Source organism: Cupressus sempervirens, chromosome 8, assembly GCF_028749045.1.
Source record: "Cupressus sempervirens isolate cs-2001-9-10 chromosome 8, ASM2874904v1, whole genome shotgun sequence".
In the NCBI taxonomy this organism is placed as follows: domain Eukaryota; kingdom Viridiplantae; phylum Streptophyta; class Pinopsida; order Cupressales; family Cupressaceae; genus Cupressus; species Cupressus sempervirens.
The window spans coordinates 60,182,943-60,198,675 of record NC_143125.1 but is presented as its reverse complement, the minus strand read 5'-3'; the positions used below and the strand labels follow the sequence as shown (position 1 = coordinate 60,198,675).

General features: G+C 34.7%; 1 protein-coding gene and 1 pseudogene across 2 annotated transcripts; both read right to left on the bottom strand.

Annotated features, from left to right (window-relative positions):
- Positions 1-8,301: 8,301 nt before the first annotated feature.
- Positions 8,302-10,912, bottom strand: LOC149541599 (large ribosomal subunit protein eL42-like; annotated as a pseudogene). The gene is made up of 7 exons (XR_016355101.1): positions 10,885-10,912; positions 10,668-10,770; positions 10,024-10,120; positions 9,118-9,229; positions 8,923-8,990; positions 8,717-8,791; positions 8,302-8,589 (listed from the first exon to the last, which is right to left on the bottom strand). The product of XR_016355101.1 is annotated as a large ribosomal subunit protein eL42-like (transcript).
- A 2,251-nt stretch (positions 10,913-13,163) lies between these two features.
- On the bottom strand, positions 13,164-13,639 carry LOC149541598 (uncharacterized). Its single transcript, XM_089795631.1, has 2 exons — positions 13,380-13,639; positions 13,164-13,287 (listed from the first exon to the last, which is right to left on the bottom strand). The coding sequence occupies exons 1-2, from the start codon at positions 13,637-13,639 to the stop codon at positions 13,164-13,166; spliced, it is 384 nt and encodes a 127-aa protein (XP_089651757.1).
- Positions 13,640-15,733: the final 2,094 nt, after the last annotated feature.

Here is a 15,733-nt window from a genome sequence, read left to right as displayed (position 1 = left end):
CTATTTAACTCTTGTGATCCTTTGGTTCCGCACATTATTGGTGTCCACTTATAAGTGCCTCCTCTTAGATGAAATGCCATGTGCACCTCGGCCAATTTTGTGCACTACCTTAGATGAGGTCTTTTATTTGACATGTGACTGGTTTTCATGTCTATTTTTAGCTTATGTTTCTTAGTGGTTGTCATATTTTCTTGTACATTGTTCCTCTTTACTGGTACTTCTTGACGTGACATAGTATTCATATCACTATAGCTGAGCTAGTGGTGGTTGTACTTAGTCACTTTTATCACATGCTCTATGATGAAAATTAGTTTGCATCTCTTTAAAAAACTGACAGTTGGTTGCATTCACCTAATTTTCATTTTTCATCTTGGGTTCCTTGCAAAATAAATGTTTGGCACATAAATTAGGATACAATTCTCCAATATTAGTCAACAACTTCATGACTAGTTATAAACAAAACAGATAACAACATCAACATCAACCTCAAAGCAAGCTTCTAAGCACTCAACTATCATGGGATTTTTTCCTTCATCCCATCCATGCCAGCATTACACTTCATGAATTCATCGCTTCATTCCCCTCATTGCATTATGTGGCCTTTGACTCTCCTTCACTTTTTGTCACTCTCAGATTGCACCACCTGATTTACTGCCTTGTATGGCTTTTGAATTGCAAATAATCTCATTTAACCACATTCCATTTCATCTGATTCATTGCATCATTTTTTCTCATCTTCCATCTCCTTCATTTCATCATTTCATCCATTCATTTTGTGGCTTTTGAATCTGAAAAGTTAACACTCTACCTTAGAGCCTTTGAATCTCAAACAATTTCATTTCCTTCCATTTTTCACCTTCCCTCACACCTCATGTGTCACATCCCTTTTTATTACATTTCCATTTATCTTTTCATCCCCTTTCATCCCACCCCGACACGTAGACGCTTCTTTCCATTTCATCATTCCATGTCATCCTATCCTATGTACTTTTGTTCCTTCAACATTTCATTACTTTTGTTCATTTCATCATATATCATTTTTTTCCTTAGACATTCCATTCCCTTTCATTTTCCATCTCTTTGCATTACATGGCATGCCATTTCATCTTCTTCCTATTACCTATTTCAATCCATTACCTATCACATTTCATTTCATTTCAATACCTCTTTCATTTCATTTCACTACCTACCATGGCCTCACACATCATTTCATTTCATTTTCATTTCGTTCCCTATTTCAATCCATCACCTCCCACTTATCATTTCATGTCGTTACATTTCATCTTACATCATTTCATTACATTTTCACTTATCATTTCATTTCATTACATTTCAGTATCATTTCATTTCATAACATATTTCATTTCACTTCATTACTTATCTCATTTCATTTCATTGCATATTCCATCTTATTTTCATTTCATTACATAATCCATCTCATTTTCATTTCATTGCTCATCTCATTTCATTTCATAACATATTTCATTTCATTTCATAACATATTCCATTTTATTTCATTTCGTTACTTATCTCATTTCGTTTCATTACATAATCCATTTCATTTTCATTTCATTACTCATTTAATTTAATTTCATTACTTATTTCATTTCATTACATATTACATTTCATTTCATCTCGTTACATATTACATTTCATTTCCCTTCATTACTCATTTCATTACATAATCCATTTCATTTTCATTTCATTTCCCTTTTTATTTTCTTGCATTACCAAAGACTCATTACATATTACATTTCATTTCACTTTATTTCATCTCATTACATATTACATTTCATTTTCCTTCGTTACTCATTTCATTTCATTTTTTTACATATTATATTTCATTTCATCTCGTTACATATTACATTTCATTTCACTTTATTTCATCTCGTTACATATTACATTCCAGTTCCCTTCATTACTCATTTCATTTCATTTCGTTATATATTACATTTCATTTCAGTTCATTATTCACTTTATTTCATCTTGTTACATAGTACATTTCATTTCCCTTCATTACTTGTTTCATTTCATTTCGTTACATATTACATTTCATTTCACTTCATTATTCACTTTATTTCATCTTGTTACATATTACATTTCATTTCCCTTCATTACTCATTTCATTTCATTTTGTTACATATTACATCTCATTTCATTTTTTTACATATTACGTTTCATTTCACTTCATTATTCACTTCATTTCATCTTGTTACATATTACATTTCATTCCACTTCATTACTCATTTCATTTCATTTTGTTATATATTACATTTCATTTCCCTTCATTACTTGTTTCATTTCATTTCGTTACATATTACATTTCATTTCATTTCATTACATATTTCGTTTCATTTCACTTCATTTCATCTCATTATATATTACATTTCATTTCACTTCATTACTCATTTCATTTCATTTCGTTACATATTACATTTCATTTTACTCCATTACTCACACTAGTACATTTGAGACCATTTTTCGACCCAATTTTCGACCAAACTTCGACCAACTTCAACCAACCCATTGGTCAAAAATTTTCCGATCGAAATTTTGACCAACCTTATGTTGGTCAAAATTTTTACCAATACGTTGGTTGAAAAACCTCAATTGCCATTTGCAAGTTCTGACAGGAATTGGTCGAAATTTTGACCAATAAAGGTAGAAATTTCCACCAATGAAGGTTGAAAGTTTCGACCAAGCAAGGTAGAAATTTCGACCAATGAAGGTCAAAAATTTTGACTGGTGAAGGTCAAAAATTTCAACCAATGAAGGTAGAAATTTCGACCAACGAAGGTGAAAGAAGTTGAACCAAAAAAAGTAGAAATTTCGACCAACAAAGGTAGAAATTTCTATCAACAGAAAGGTGTAAATTTTTTTTAGGCATTCTATAAAACAGTCACATGTCTTGTGTATGATATGACATTTTGCATGCATCCTACACTCTCTCATCCGGCTAATGATGGATTACGGAGAGTGATATGAAACCATGATGCTAAAAAAAACACACAATCAAATCCAAAATGAACTTGCATTACAAATGGATTGTGGAAATTTGATATTGTTAATTTTGCATGCATGTCTACCAGGACAAATATATGTTTAAGTTGTGATTTTCCTAGTAGACATGCATGCAATTTTACCAATATTAGATTTCTACGATCCATTTGTAGTGCATGTTCATTTTGGATTTGATTGTGTGTTTTTTAGCATCATGGTTTCAGATCACTCTACGTAATCCATCATTAGCCAGATGAGAGATAGTGCAGGATACATGCAAAATGTCATATCATATGCAAGACATGTGACTATTTTATAGAATGCCTAAAAAAAAATTTACCAGTGAGTTGGTCAAAATTTTGACCAGATAAATTTTGACAAATGGGTTGGTCAAATTTGGTCAAAAATTTGATCAATGAAGGTCGAAAAATGAACCCAAATGCACTAGTATGCTCGCCAAGTTGGCTCTTTGAGTTCGGTCATCAAGTCACCCCACCAAAGTGCCTCAAAAAGGTCAATCTTTAGGTCTTCTCATCGAGCTTACTCCCCAAGTCAGCTCGCCATGTCACATCTCTAAGTGGCCTCGCTAAGTTGGCTCACCAACTTGCCCCACCAAGTTGCCACTTTAAGCCCACTCACCATGTTAGATAGCCAGGCCAGCTACCAGCCAAGTCAGCTCACCAAGCTGACAATTGAAGTACGCTCACCAAGTCGACTCTCTAAGTTTGCTCACCAAGTCTGCCCCCTAGGCCAACTCTCCAGGTCAGCTCACCAAGTCACCCCCACCCAGTCACCTCAACGAGTTGACTCATTAAGTCAGCTCACGAAGTCGACTCACCCAATGGTTTTACCACCTTGCCCCACCAAGTGAGCTCACTCAGTGTGCTTATGAAGGTGCCCCATATAGTTGCTTCTCTAAGCTCACTCACCATGTAAACTCACTTGGTTGGCACGCCAAGTTTTGTCATCAAGACACCCCACCAAAGCACCTCATCAAGGTTAGTTTTTAAGTACACTTAGTAGGTCAGCTCACCAAGTTGCTTCGTGAAGTTGCCTCACCAAGTGGCCTCAATAAGTCAGCTCACCAGCTTGCACCACCAAGTTTCCACTTTAAGTCGACTCGCCATATCAGCTTGCCAAGCCGACTCTCATAGTCAGCTCGCCAAGCTGACAATTTAAGTACAATCACCAAGTCAACTCTTTAAGTTTGCTCACCAAGTCCGCCCTAGGTCAACTCTCCAGGTCAGCCCACCAAGTCACCCCCACCGAGTCACCTCAACGAGTTGACTCTTTAAGTCAGCTCACCAAGTCTACTGTTCAAGTACGCACACCAGGTCGGCTCGCCAAGCCCACCAAGTCATGTCACCAAGTTGATTGTTCCAGCTTTGTTACTTTTATACCAACTAAAGCTTGTGCTTGGACTATTGACTTGACCTATCAGAGGCTCTGCAAATGATTCTTCTTTTATATTGACTGAAGGAAGTGTATAGCCTATTTTTTTTTTTTGTACTTGTAGAGTTAAGGGCACTACTGAAAAATGGCCCAATTCGTGATGTTGATGGTTGAACTTCCTAAAATAAGAAAAGATGGCATCAATGCATCAAGCAAATTGTTATGTGCTCTACTTTTCTAACAGAAATATTGGAAAAGCACCCAAATCCTATTGTAATAATCAATAAAGCACACAAAATAATAATATGAAAGATTAAATTGTATAATGAACATATAACCCAGTCAGACTTAAGCCAAGAAATATGACATAACTTCACATTTCATTACTTTGTAAGTCCAATAAGCAGGAAAGCCAACCTGGTTTAATATAGTTTTTCCAATTATAGTTACCTTTTGGTCAACTTAACTAAATTGCTAATATAATAATATTTTTAGCTCAAAAAAGGGACATGTCCCATTCTCAGTCTTAATGCATATTAAAAACTTGGTGTATGCAATGTAAAGGCGGAAGGCGATTCAATGATCATTAGCCATGCCATTCAAAGCAAGAGATTTTCAAACTGGACAAGCATCAATATTAAACAAAAAAATTGACTTATCCTATATCATCAGAGCCCTTTCCCTACACCATGTATATAGACTTTAGAGAAATCAATGATGAAGGAACTAATCAACTAACTATACCATTGATAAAGAAGTGGAGTGCGTAATTGACAAACATGTAGATGCGTAGAAATCTTTTGATACTACAAAATTATTAAAAAGTTGCTGTCTCCAGCATTGATCTTCAATCATATAGTTTGGCAAAGGGTAAAATTTCATAGGATTTGGCCTTACACGATAAATTATTGATGAGCACCATTGGTGATTTGAGAAGCATGCAAATAAACTGATTTCATAAAGAAACATAATGGGTGAGTACAAAAACTGTAATGACATTTATGTAGGAAGAATTATGAACATTAAGTTGAAAGTGACATCTATGCTAGTTGTGATATTTATATCTATTGATATATGACAGCTTCGGTCAGATTATCTTCATAACAAGTCTGAAACTATACCAGCTTCATATCTAAGTAAGTTGAATCATGTGCATAATATATATATTCAATATCTTGTATATGGATCAATTATATTGGATTCAGTGAGTTACTGAACACCAACTAATCGTGACCTTTCACAATTAAGAGCCATGACCGATCCTAAAGTTGCTATTGAATATAATATATATATGCTTTCCTGATGGGAAGATACACATTGAAATCAATAAATGTGACATACTTCCTACAGTTCACAGATCATCATATTTGCAGAACAATACTTATCATCTTAATCAACTATCTCATTTTAGCTAGTATCAGAGCAAAATTTGGGAGACATAAAAGTTACAGTAGCATAGTCAATTGGCAGGTGAAAAGGATTCTAGTTGTCCTATATGAAAATAACTTCATGAAGCGATAATGGAAGAAGGGCGTTAACATTAGAGGAAGTATTTAAACACCTTCTTAAAATTGCAATATTAGAGCCACTCGATCTTAGGGGTCTTTCGAAGGACTAAAGTTGAATAAAAAATGGATTGCTGATAAACTTGAACTTATTATGAATATTTGGAGCATAGGTGGTGAGACAAGGAAGTGAGAGCACATGTCCCAAGTTTTAGATCTCCTGCACAGTGTTGTGAGATCAATGTTTGGACGTGTACTTGTGTAGGTCATAGTATAGGATGGAAAGCTTCAATGATGAATTAGAAGTCTATGTCACTCATGAATGTATATACAATGCTTCTTCACTCTTCGCATGGATATCTTAGCATCTGTGGCACATTTTGGGACCACTTATAGCTCCCAATCCATGTTCAGGTTGTTGAACACTACAAAACTCAGGTGAGTTAGGCAATCAATTATCAATGTTGTGATAGATGCAAAACATGTTCAACATTCTTGTTTGCACTTCAATGTTGCTGAACGTCGGAGGGAGATAAGATGGACAATGCCAAGAAGAGATATTGGAGAGTGTTTGATGTCAATGCTCATGAGCACCACGACTTGGGAATGTTAGAATGCCAATGGTTGATTAATGTCAGTGCTCAAGTCAACACCAAATGTGGGCACTGTCAATGTTTGATGTTTGTTCTGGCATTGCAGATTAATCAAAGTTTGGATCATATGATGCTTGAATATGGTTGCTTCAAGGAAATGTCACATGATGTGCTTAATCTGCTGATACAATGTTCTGGGAACATTCTACACATCAAATGTCTAGTACAATCAACATTGAGATGATTTCTTTCAAGGCATAGTAGAATATACTGAGCACTCCCTATTTAAAGATGAGGATTTGCAATGAACATGGTAGATGCTTGCAGATGATGCAAATTTAAGAGAAATACTCATCTTTCCAAGCACTTGTTGAATGGACTTTAGGGATGACATGACAGTGCTGAGCTGGAGATGTATCGTTGGGTTTGATGGATCTATATGCTATTGGGGGATTGGGCTTTCTGGGTGGATGTGCAATGCTATGACAAAGCTCTGCAGTAATTGACTTCTCTAGATTGAAGATAAAGATTCATGGTGGCTTGGTGTAGATAGCTCAGCCACGATATGAATGCTACCTATGTGACTCAGCTGATCATTTGGAGTAGATTGGGTGGTTTCCAGGAGAGATATAAAGTAATAAACTTTGCATCAAATCAACTGGAGCTCTTGATTAATATCTTTCTTGTGATTTGATTGATTTCATTTGTACCTACTGAGAAATCACCATAACATATGAGGCAATCATTGTTGGGTAGTACGAGCAGTCATCTAAGAAATTATCGCCATGCAAGATTACAGAATCATAATCAGAAGAAACAGTTTCATTTCTCAATAATGTTGTCCAATCTGCAAACTTAGTGTAAGAGAGGTCGTAGGGAAGGACTTCCATCAAGCCAACTAGCTTGGAGGAGAAGTAGGAAATGAAACTAAGACAATTCTTGAAGAAGTGTCTGATGAAAACTTTCTTTCAAAATCACAGGCTCCTGTGGCATTGAATGAAGAAGAAGTCACTGTTGTAACTTTGAGGGGGTTTGGGATCTTGCATTTGAACACCCTCATTCATTTGAAGGCCCAAAGATATTTTTTTACAGGCACTGTACTTTTGAAACATTTACATGAACAACTTAAAGTTCTTTCCTTAAGTTTTTGGCAATCCAGTAATCTAAAAGTCTCCAACTTACCATAGCTCGAAATTGATACAACAAACAAAATTAATTTGTCCTCAACTCCTTATATTCTCAATGAGACTAGCAAATTCAACGGTAGAATTCACCACAATTGTTTATGATCACTACGCGCCTTGCTCAAGCTCGGTTATAAGAAAATGTTTTGATAATGAAAAATGTGGCTTTTTCAAGTCAACATGTTTTATAATTGAAAGTGGTGAATCCAAGCCACATGCAAGCTAATTTACAGTAGTTTGGAGTGCACTAAAAAGTATGGTTAAAACAAGAACATTGATTATTAAAATTATTGATAGTTGAATTCTCAGATAAGTGCGACCAAGTCTATTGTCTAAAGTAAGGACACAATGGCCTAAAAAAATAGTCTGAGCCAAATCAATAGCAATTTTTCACCAGATCATTGTGGAAGGTGGAGTTAAAATCTGAAGAAGCAATTTTTTATGTCATTAATGGATTACTAGTCCAAGGGAAGATAAATGTTCATTTTTATCGGTTTGACTCAAACATTGAATATGCTAACTGCCAATTTCAACTTCCACAAGAAGACCTCTCACAAAATGCACAAGTCCTTAGTTACCATACAGAAAAAGGAACTTTAATCAGAGTGACAAACCAAACAATCCATAAGCAAATAAATTCTAAGTTTTTTAATTGGCATCAAAACATTACTCACATGTAACTCACTAAAAATTAAATAGTCATCTTTAATAGATTGCTTCCGTGTAATTCACTAAAAATTAAATAGTATCTTCAATAGATTGCTTCCGTGTAACTCACTACTACACTCCAAAAAGACTTTTTATCAGATACAAACAGTGTAAACAGCTCAATCAAATGCAGAAATAACCTCTCATCTAGAAGAGGGATGTTCTCTTCCCCTTCTTATCTCCACCAATCTCAAAGTGTTTGCATCACTGCAAAACAAAAAGATATGATAAAGGCATGTAATCATGTGTAAAAATAATGTAGTTTTAACTTTATATACTCTTTGCCATCAAACACCAATTTGAGACTGAAAAAGAAAATCTCATAGCAACTTACCTTGATTGGATGCTGTGAGACATGTTTACAAGACTGGCATTGCAACCTCAACACAATCTTCTTTGTTGTTTTTGCCTACAACATTTGCAAAATAATAGAATCATGAATTTACTAATCTAAGGGCTTTATATGTTGAACAGTCCACCATTAGAAGATCATAATATTATAAAGGCAAATCATATTAGTAGTCATAAAGTTCTGCTTACTTTCTTGTGAAAGACAGGTTTTGTTTGGCCTCCATAGCCTGATTGTTTTCGATCATACCGACATTTTCCTGAAAAAATGAAATAAAACCAGTGATCTAATTTCGCTGTCTTACCCCAAAATAAAACAAAAAAGCAAAAATAAAAACAGAAAAACTTTGGCTTTTATATCTAGATAATACAAAAGGAAAGACTCACCCTGGGCTGCAAGATTGTCCTTGCCTTTCTTGTACTGAGTAACCTTGTGCAAAGTGTGCTTTCTGCATGCTTTTTTTTTGCAGAAAGTTTTCTTAGTTTTTGGAACATTCACCTATCAGCAGATTAGCATAATACAAGGTCAAAGAAGTATTAATACCTTGAAAAACACGAGCATGAACTAGTCATGTTAAAGCAAAAGTTAAATGTGGAGATTCATTACTAATCTCAGTAGTGTGCACTCTTTCAATTAATATTCTGATGGGAAACTCAAGAAATGGTGATTTAATAGTTTAGAACTATTTAGTATACAGAAGTCAATACTAATCTAAGCACAGTACACTCTCTTCAAACTGTGAACACAACTAGTAATAATTTAGTTTCGAATTCTAACAGATTAAGCAATTAACCATAAAATATTCAAGCACCATTCTAATTATGGCAGCAACAATAATAAACACTTAATTGGGAATTTAAACAGAAGCTGCAGTTCACTGTACACATTCCTTGAACACCAATCTAACTGTGAATATGAATGAAGCAAACTTGTGAAGATAAAAGTATATTATTAATACCCCTTACTTGGTTCAATTTGTTTGCTTAATATAAAGAAAATGATTACAACCAAGTCAATTTCCACATTCTTTGCACCACAAGCTATCAAACTAGCAACATTGAACAAATTTTATGTTTCTCAACATGTTCTATTGTTGGATAGATTTACCAGTAAATTCCACACGATGTGTAACATAATCAAATTTGTCAAATCTCTTGGGCACACGCAAATTTAATTTTAGAAAGAATGAAGCTTTTGATTTCCAATTTTCTATCACCAACACAGTTCTCTCATATCTTTCTTAATGCATAAGATAAGTGCATGTGTAGAAAGTCTGTCTTGAGATGGAACACCTCTAAAACTATCTGGATGGGACAGGTAATGTCCTGTGTGTATATTGGAAACAAGCAACTGCTGGACTGATGATCAGTTGTTCGAATCCAAGCTAGTCTGTGAAAGTTCAACATTGTATCAGAGTCAGGCAAGGTTAGGAGGGCCAAGCACCTCCGGTGTAGCTTAAGAAGATTCACTCCAAGAAATCCACACCAGATCAATTATAGGCTGGCCATAGAAGGCTGGCTAATAGCTCAATAGAGCACTTCAGCAGCAAGTGGAAGGACTTAAGTTCAAGTCACTCCAGATTTGGCCTCTATCAGAGGTTAGATGCTAGAGCAATCAATGTCTTATAGCTAAGTTACCGATGCTGGTTCTGATGCAGGGATGCGGGGATTTTTTTTTGAGGATTTTAAGTGCGTCTATCTATATATATAATGCGAGGAATTTTTTTTTTGAGGATTTTAAGTGTGTCTATATATATATATATACTATAATTTATGTCTGCAAAGAAATGAGCAACGAATGGCCTATATTAGGGCCATTTTATGGTTTTGGGGCAAAAAGGAGAAAAAATATAATTTAAAAAACAATTAAACACATGTTTTATTAAGTCACTTAAGTGACTGGACACTCAAACAAGCCCGATGCTCTGTAGATTCACCTAGATGCTATCCTGATTCTCTCTGGCTGCTTTCCCAAGAATCCTGCATGTATCCTTAGGCAGGGAATGCGCTTCCTCCAAAAGCATCTGCGCATCAGCACCCCTGCATTCACCCAAAAACTAGACACCTCGGTATCTTAGCTTTATAGCATCATACTTATTTCACTATATTTCGAGAAGCCTTCCCAACACCTACTTATTAGCAGTCACCTATCACCTATCATTGTGAAAGCATCATTGTTCATGTAAACGTTATGAGGCCTATGGCTAGGGGTATCGGATCTTGGGTATGGTCCAAAAGGGTTGATATTGAAACTTAGGGAGGATGTATAGATCCCAAAAGGGTATCTTAATCAGGTTTTAGTTTCCATAGTTGTTTGGGAACTATTGGAGAGAAATCCAAATTAGTGACCGGTGAGGGCTACTAGCTTTAAGGCTAGATATGAATGTTGGGTAAGAGATTAGTTGTCCAAAATGAATGGATGGATGGAACATGGTGGAAAGGCCATGAGGAGACGATTCACAAAGGAAGAATGAAGGTTGAAGCCTTGGAAGAAGTTATGGTGTTTGGGAAACTCTAAGTGCACTTTGGGTAGCGTGGAAGGTAAGTCCTTGAGGGGACATTGGAGTAAAGAGTTGTTGCTAAATGAATGGATTTGCTATCTCATATGAAGAAGATGGATACCACACACCACCTCTGCATCATAGAGTAAGAGTGCATTGCACTTGTTATGGCGCTTGGGAATGTAGTTTCTTCATGTGATGCAATAGTCTTGGGGATCAATCTCGATTCGGTGTCAATGTTGGGATTTCTCAACAAGAAGCAACGGAACTGGTTGGGATTCACTGGAGTGACCTTGGAAGATATAAGGATGAAAGTTTCAGACGTTTAGGTGTTATTCACCATTTGACTAGTCACTTTGTGTCCCTGTTTCATCTAGAGATTGATTGGGACAAGATTCTCAATAAGGATTGGAGCATTGATCAAATTGGTACACTTGAGATTGTTGCTTGGCAATCCTTGGTGAAGGAAGGATCACTCCTTTAATTGTGAACTTATTGGTTGGTTGCAGACCAGCCACACCACTCTGTAGTTTGCCATAATAGTAGAGAGTTGGCAAGTTCTTCTTGGCCAAGGCGGGGAGAGTTCATAGTCTCAGACTTGTGCAAGCTTCTTCCAGCCACTTCTGAGGCAATCTGGACTGAGGTATTACTCAAAATTCATGCTAAGACTATAGGCCACTCCTGTGCTTCGAATAGAGTGTTGAAATTGATGATATCAAAATGTATTTCACAAATTCATGTTATGGGCAGTAGTAGTCGTGGATCATTATAGACCTACCACATGCGAAGTGACCATTTTATGTTAGTTTGAGCTTCACTTGGTTTCAAGAATACTATAATATTCTCTACTTAATAAGGCCAACCACGTGAAGGTGGAAGCTCGTCTAGCCTCACCCCCCTCCCCCTAATATCAATCTAAAGTACCCATTATCATCGAATTACATACTTCATTGATTCATTCATCCATTTATGAACCATAACATTCAATCAATACAATCACATAACATTCATTAATATGATATAAAATTCATTAATACACAATACTAATCAAGACTTCATTAAGACATAACAATATTCATTAACTATGTGAATGATCCAAATCATATAATAAATTGCCTTGCCAATCTATAAACCTGGTTCTCATTGCTCAAGAATACCCTAAATACATAATACAAGAAATTCAAACTACTATGATTTAATAAACAACAAATAGCCAAGAGAAAAGTCTCAACTCAAACAAAAAAAATCTCATGTACACTGCAATGGAATTGAGCAGCAACACAGACACACCTTCCAGTGATGAAAACTATAGTTATGGATTTTCAAATCATACAGTAAAATAGCCTCAACGATTTGAAGAACTGGTGGTAATCACAAACTAATATCAGTCTTTAAACAATACATTTTCTAAAAGATCTGCACAATGAGCATAGAATATATGTTTCAATAAGAGCATGCTTGGACAATAAATGGAAGGAGAAACATTTCATATTTCTGATTGCATAATTAATTTCCAATAGAAAATTAATACCTCCACCACTATAATGCACATTATGGCCTTCGTCATGAGCAGGTTCTGTGGTAGGATATGAAGGCTGCAATAAAATGTTATGCACATTGTTATGTAGTCAATTTATGTTCAAAACTAATACCAAAAAAGAAAAGGATCAACTATTCAATTTCATTTACTTTTCATCTAACCAATTTACCTGTGAGATATCATTTGGTGAACTGGATTCTTGAGCAAGGCTTATAGATTCTTTGAGTAGGCGTGCAACCATGAATTTATAGCCTTCCTTCAAGGAAAGTTTTCTATCTTCATCTGTGACCTCCACATTGAATTTTGTGCCCTGTATTTTTTTCTTAATATCATCAATTTTGTATGTATGGTTTCACTAAACAAAATTGTTTGCAACATTATATTAAAAAAATTTATTTCATATCATTGCTCCTACTTACAACTCGAGACTGGAGATTCATATAGCCACCAGAGCCAAGTTTGTGTTGGCCAAACTTTTCTACTCTCGCTTTTGTAGCCATGGATGTGTCCTGCAATCTATGAACAATTTCAAACATCTTAGATTATATATTTACAAATATGAATAATTAGTGCATGATTACAATGTACTTAATACTATCATGACATACCTCTTTTTTCCCTGTGTTGCTTCATTACCTCTATCTTCAGATTGCCTTTTCTCCTTTGCATCTTCTACTATTTCATTCCACTCCATTGGTGGAATCATAGCTGGACGGTCATAATTTGGGTTATCCTTAAGAGCCCTTCTATATTGATCCCTCACAGTCTTTATATGCTTTGCTGCTCTTTTGAGAAGTAGGCCATTGTCAAACATTTCTATTCCAAATTTCTCATCAAAAGATGCAATGAGCTGATTTTTTAATTCCATGGTTTGTAAATTCCACCTTTTTAAAAACAAATAGATTGTTAGATCAATAACTTTAATATATTACAATAAATGAAAGAAAAGAAAAATTATGTAGAAATGATATGAAACTATGTACCTTTTACGTATGGTGGGTCCGAATAGTCTCAGTGTCATATGAAAAAAGATGTTCAAAGAAAACATTATTACCTACAAAAAAATAAAGGATTTATCAGTCCAAAACGAGTAATATAAAAATATATTTTTTTTACACTTTAAATAAAAACAATTTTAAAGCACCTGGAAGCTTTCGTTCTCTTAACGGAAACATAGTTTTCTTATTCAGCAATAATGTCCCTTCATATGAATCAGTACTAATGACACGAAGTGCTCCAGGAAATGGATCAACTTCACCAGTACTGCTCTCTGCTAGTCTATCAATTGAAACATTGTGGCAATTAAAGTAGACACCAAATGAATTAAAGCATACTTATGGATATAATCAAATTGAAGAAATTGACTAGTAAAAATGTTTTTTCCTTGCATTCCATTAAGGATTTAATTCAGGATAATCAAATAGTGTATTAAAGATACCATATTTTTAGAATTCATGATATGTTGTTGTATATGTTTATGATAAGATAATGTGTGATTTTTAATCATCTATGTTTAGGATAGCTTTCAATGGTCCATGGTCTGTTATCACAGTGATAGTTCAAGAATATAAAAGTATCTATGCACATACATCGTACAGAAACATTGTAGAGAAACATAAAATACAAAATTAAAATATATTTTTTAAATGATGTTTCAGTTTACTTTTGGATTCAAAGGTTAGACTATTTTTTCCATGTGAATCTGAAACATTAATTCAAAAAGTAGCACAAAATCTTGCCTGCATAGTACAATATATGTATGTATGTATGTATGCGTGGTGTGTGTATGCATGTGTTTGTGTGTATGGAAGCTTCTGTAGACATCATTTAAGCACTGATATGCTACTTCGTTGTTCATCAACTTGTACAAATACATTACAAAATATAGCAAAACAAGGTTTTACCAGTTCTAGTGGGCATAGATGAAGATGTTTGCATGACCCTTGTTGCCGATAATGCACTAGGCAATAGTGGACCGACAACCGAAGGAGGAGTCCGCACATCATAATGAGCTGAGGAATACAATATTGTTAGCAAAGACATTTGCAATGGATAAAGATCAAATTAGATACTAGCTAGAAATGTCCACAAAAAAAAAGTAAGTGTTATAATGTTGATGAAAACAAAGTGCTACTTACACGAAGGTTGTGCGCAACGACCATCACCATGTTCACCATGTGATGTCACAAATGGCACAAATGTCTATACAAGTACACATAAAATTAGAGATCAAGATCCATAAGATAGTATAAAATATTCATATCTATTGAACTTCCATTATTCCTTTAGTCGAATTACTGCTTACCTACAAAGATTGGATTCTACAGCCCAATTCCATTCTCAGTGCCTCTTTCTCCTCACTTTTGTCACCCTCGATGATAATGTTAACAAGTTCATCAGTGTATCTTTTTTTGATTTGCTGGGTGATGAACACAGGGTCAGTACTAAAGACAATTTTATGTAGATATGAAGCTCGTATTTCAGATCGCATTTGATCAACAGTCATTCTAGCTTTTTCCTATCATTTGTGACATTAAATATCAATAAAATTTCATCAAAATAACTCCAAAGCCATAAAGAAAAGAACATAATAATATGACATTTGTTTCTATATTAACATTTAAATTTACAATATTTAATGTTTACCTCTACTGAAGGTGTCTGAGATGGTGCATCCATATCGCCCTGTGAAAAAAATTAGTAACTCTTACAAATCAATAGCGAAATTAAAGTAATAGACTTACCAAAAAAAAATATTAATAATAAAGTAGATTGTATATGTAAATCATTTGTCTTAAGTTAAAAATTTAGTGTAACTAATGTGTATATCTAAAAAAAATTTGACATGTTCTACTTAATGTTTATATGTGCACATATGGTTTACAAAGAAAAGTTAGGTCGTACAAAACCCCATCATAGTTGACATTGATCCTAGCTGGACATTTCATTGATCATCATGATC

Excerpts from the sequence above, each read along its gene's own strand:
- LOC149541598 (XM_089795631.1), bottom strand. The coding sequence starts at position 13,639 with ATGGAATTAAAAAATCAGCTCATTGCATCTTTTGATGAGAAATTTGGA. Across the intron at positions 13,288-13,379 it reads GCAACACAGGGAAAAAAGAG|ATTGCAGGACACATCCATGG; the intron begins GTATGTCATGAT and ends AATTGTTCATAG.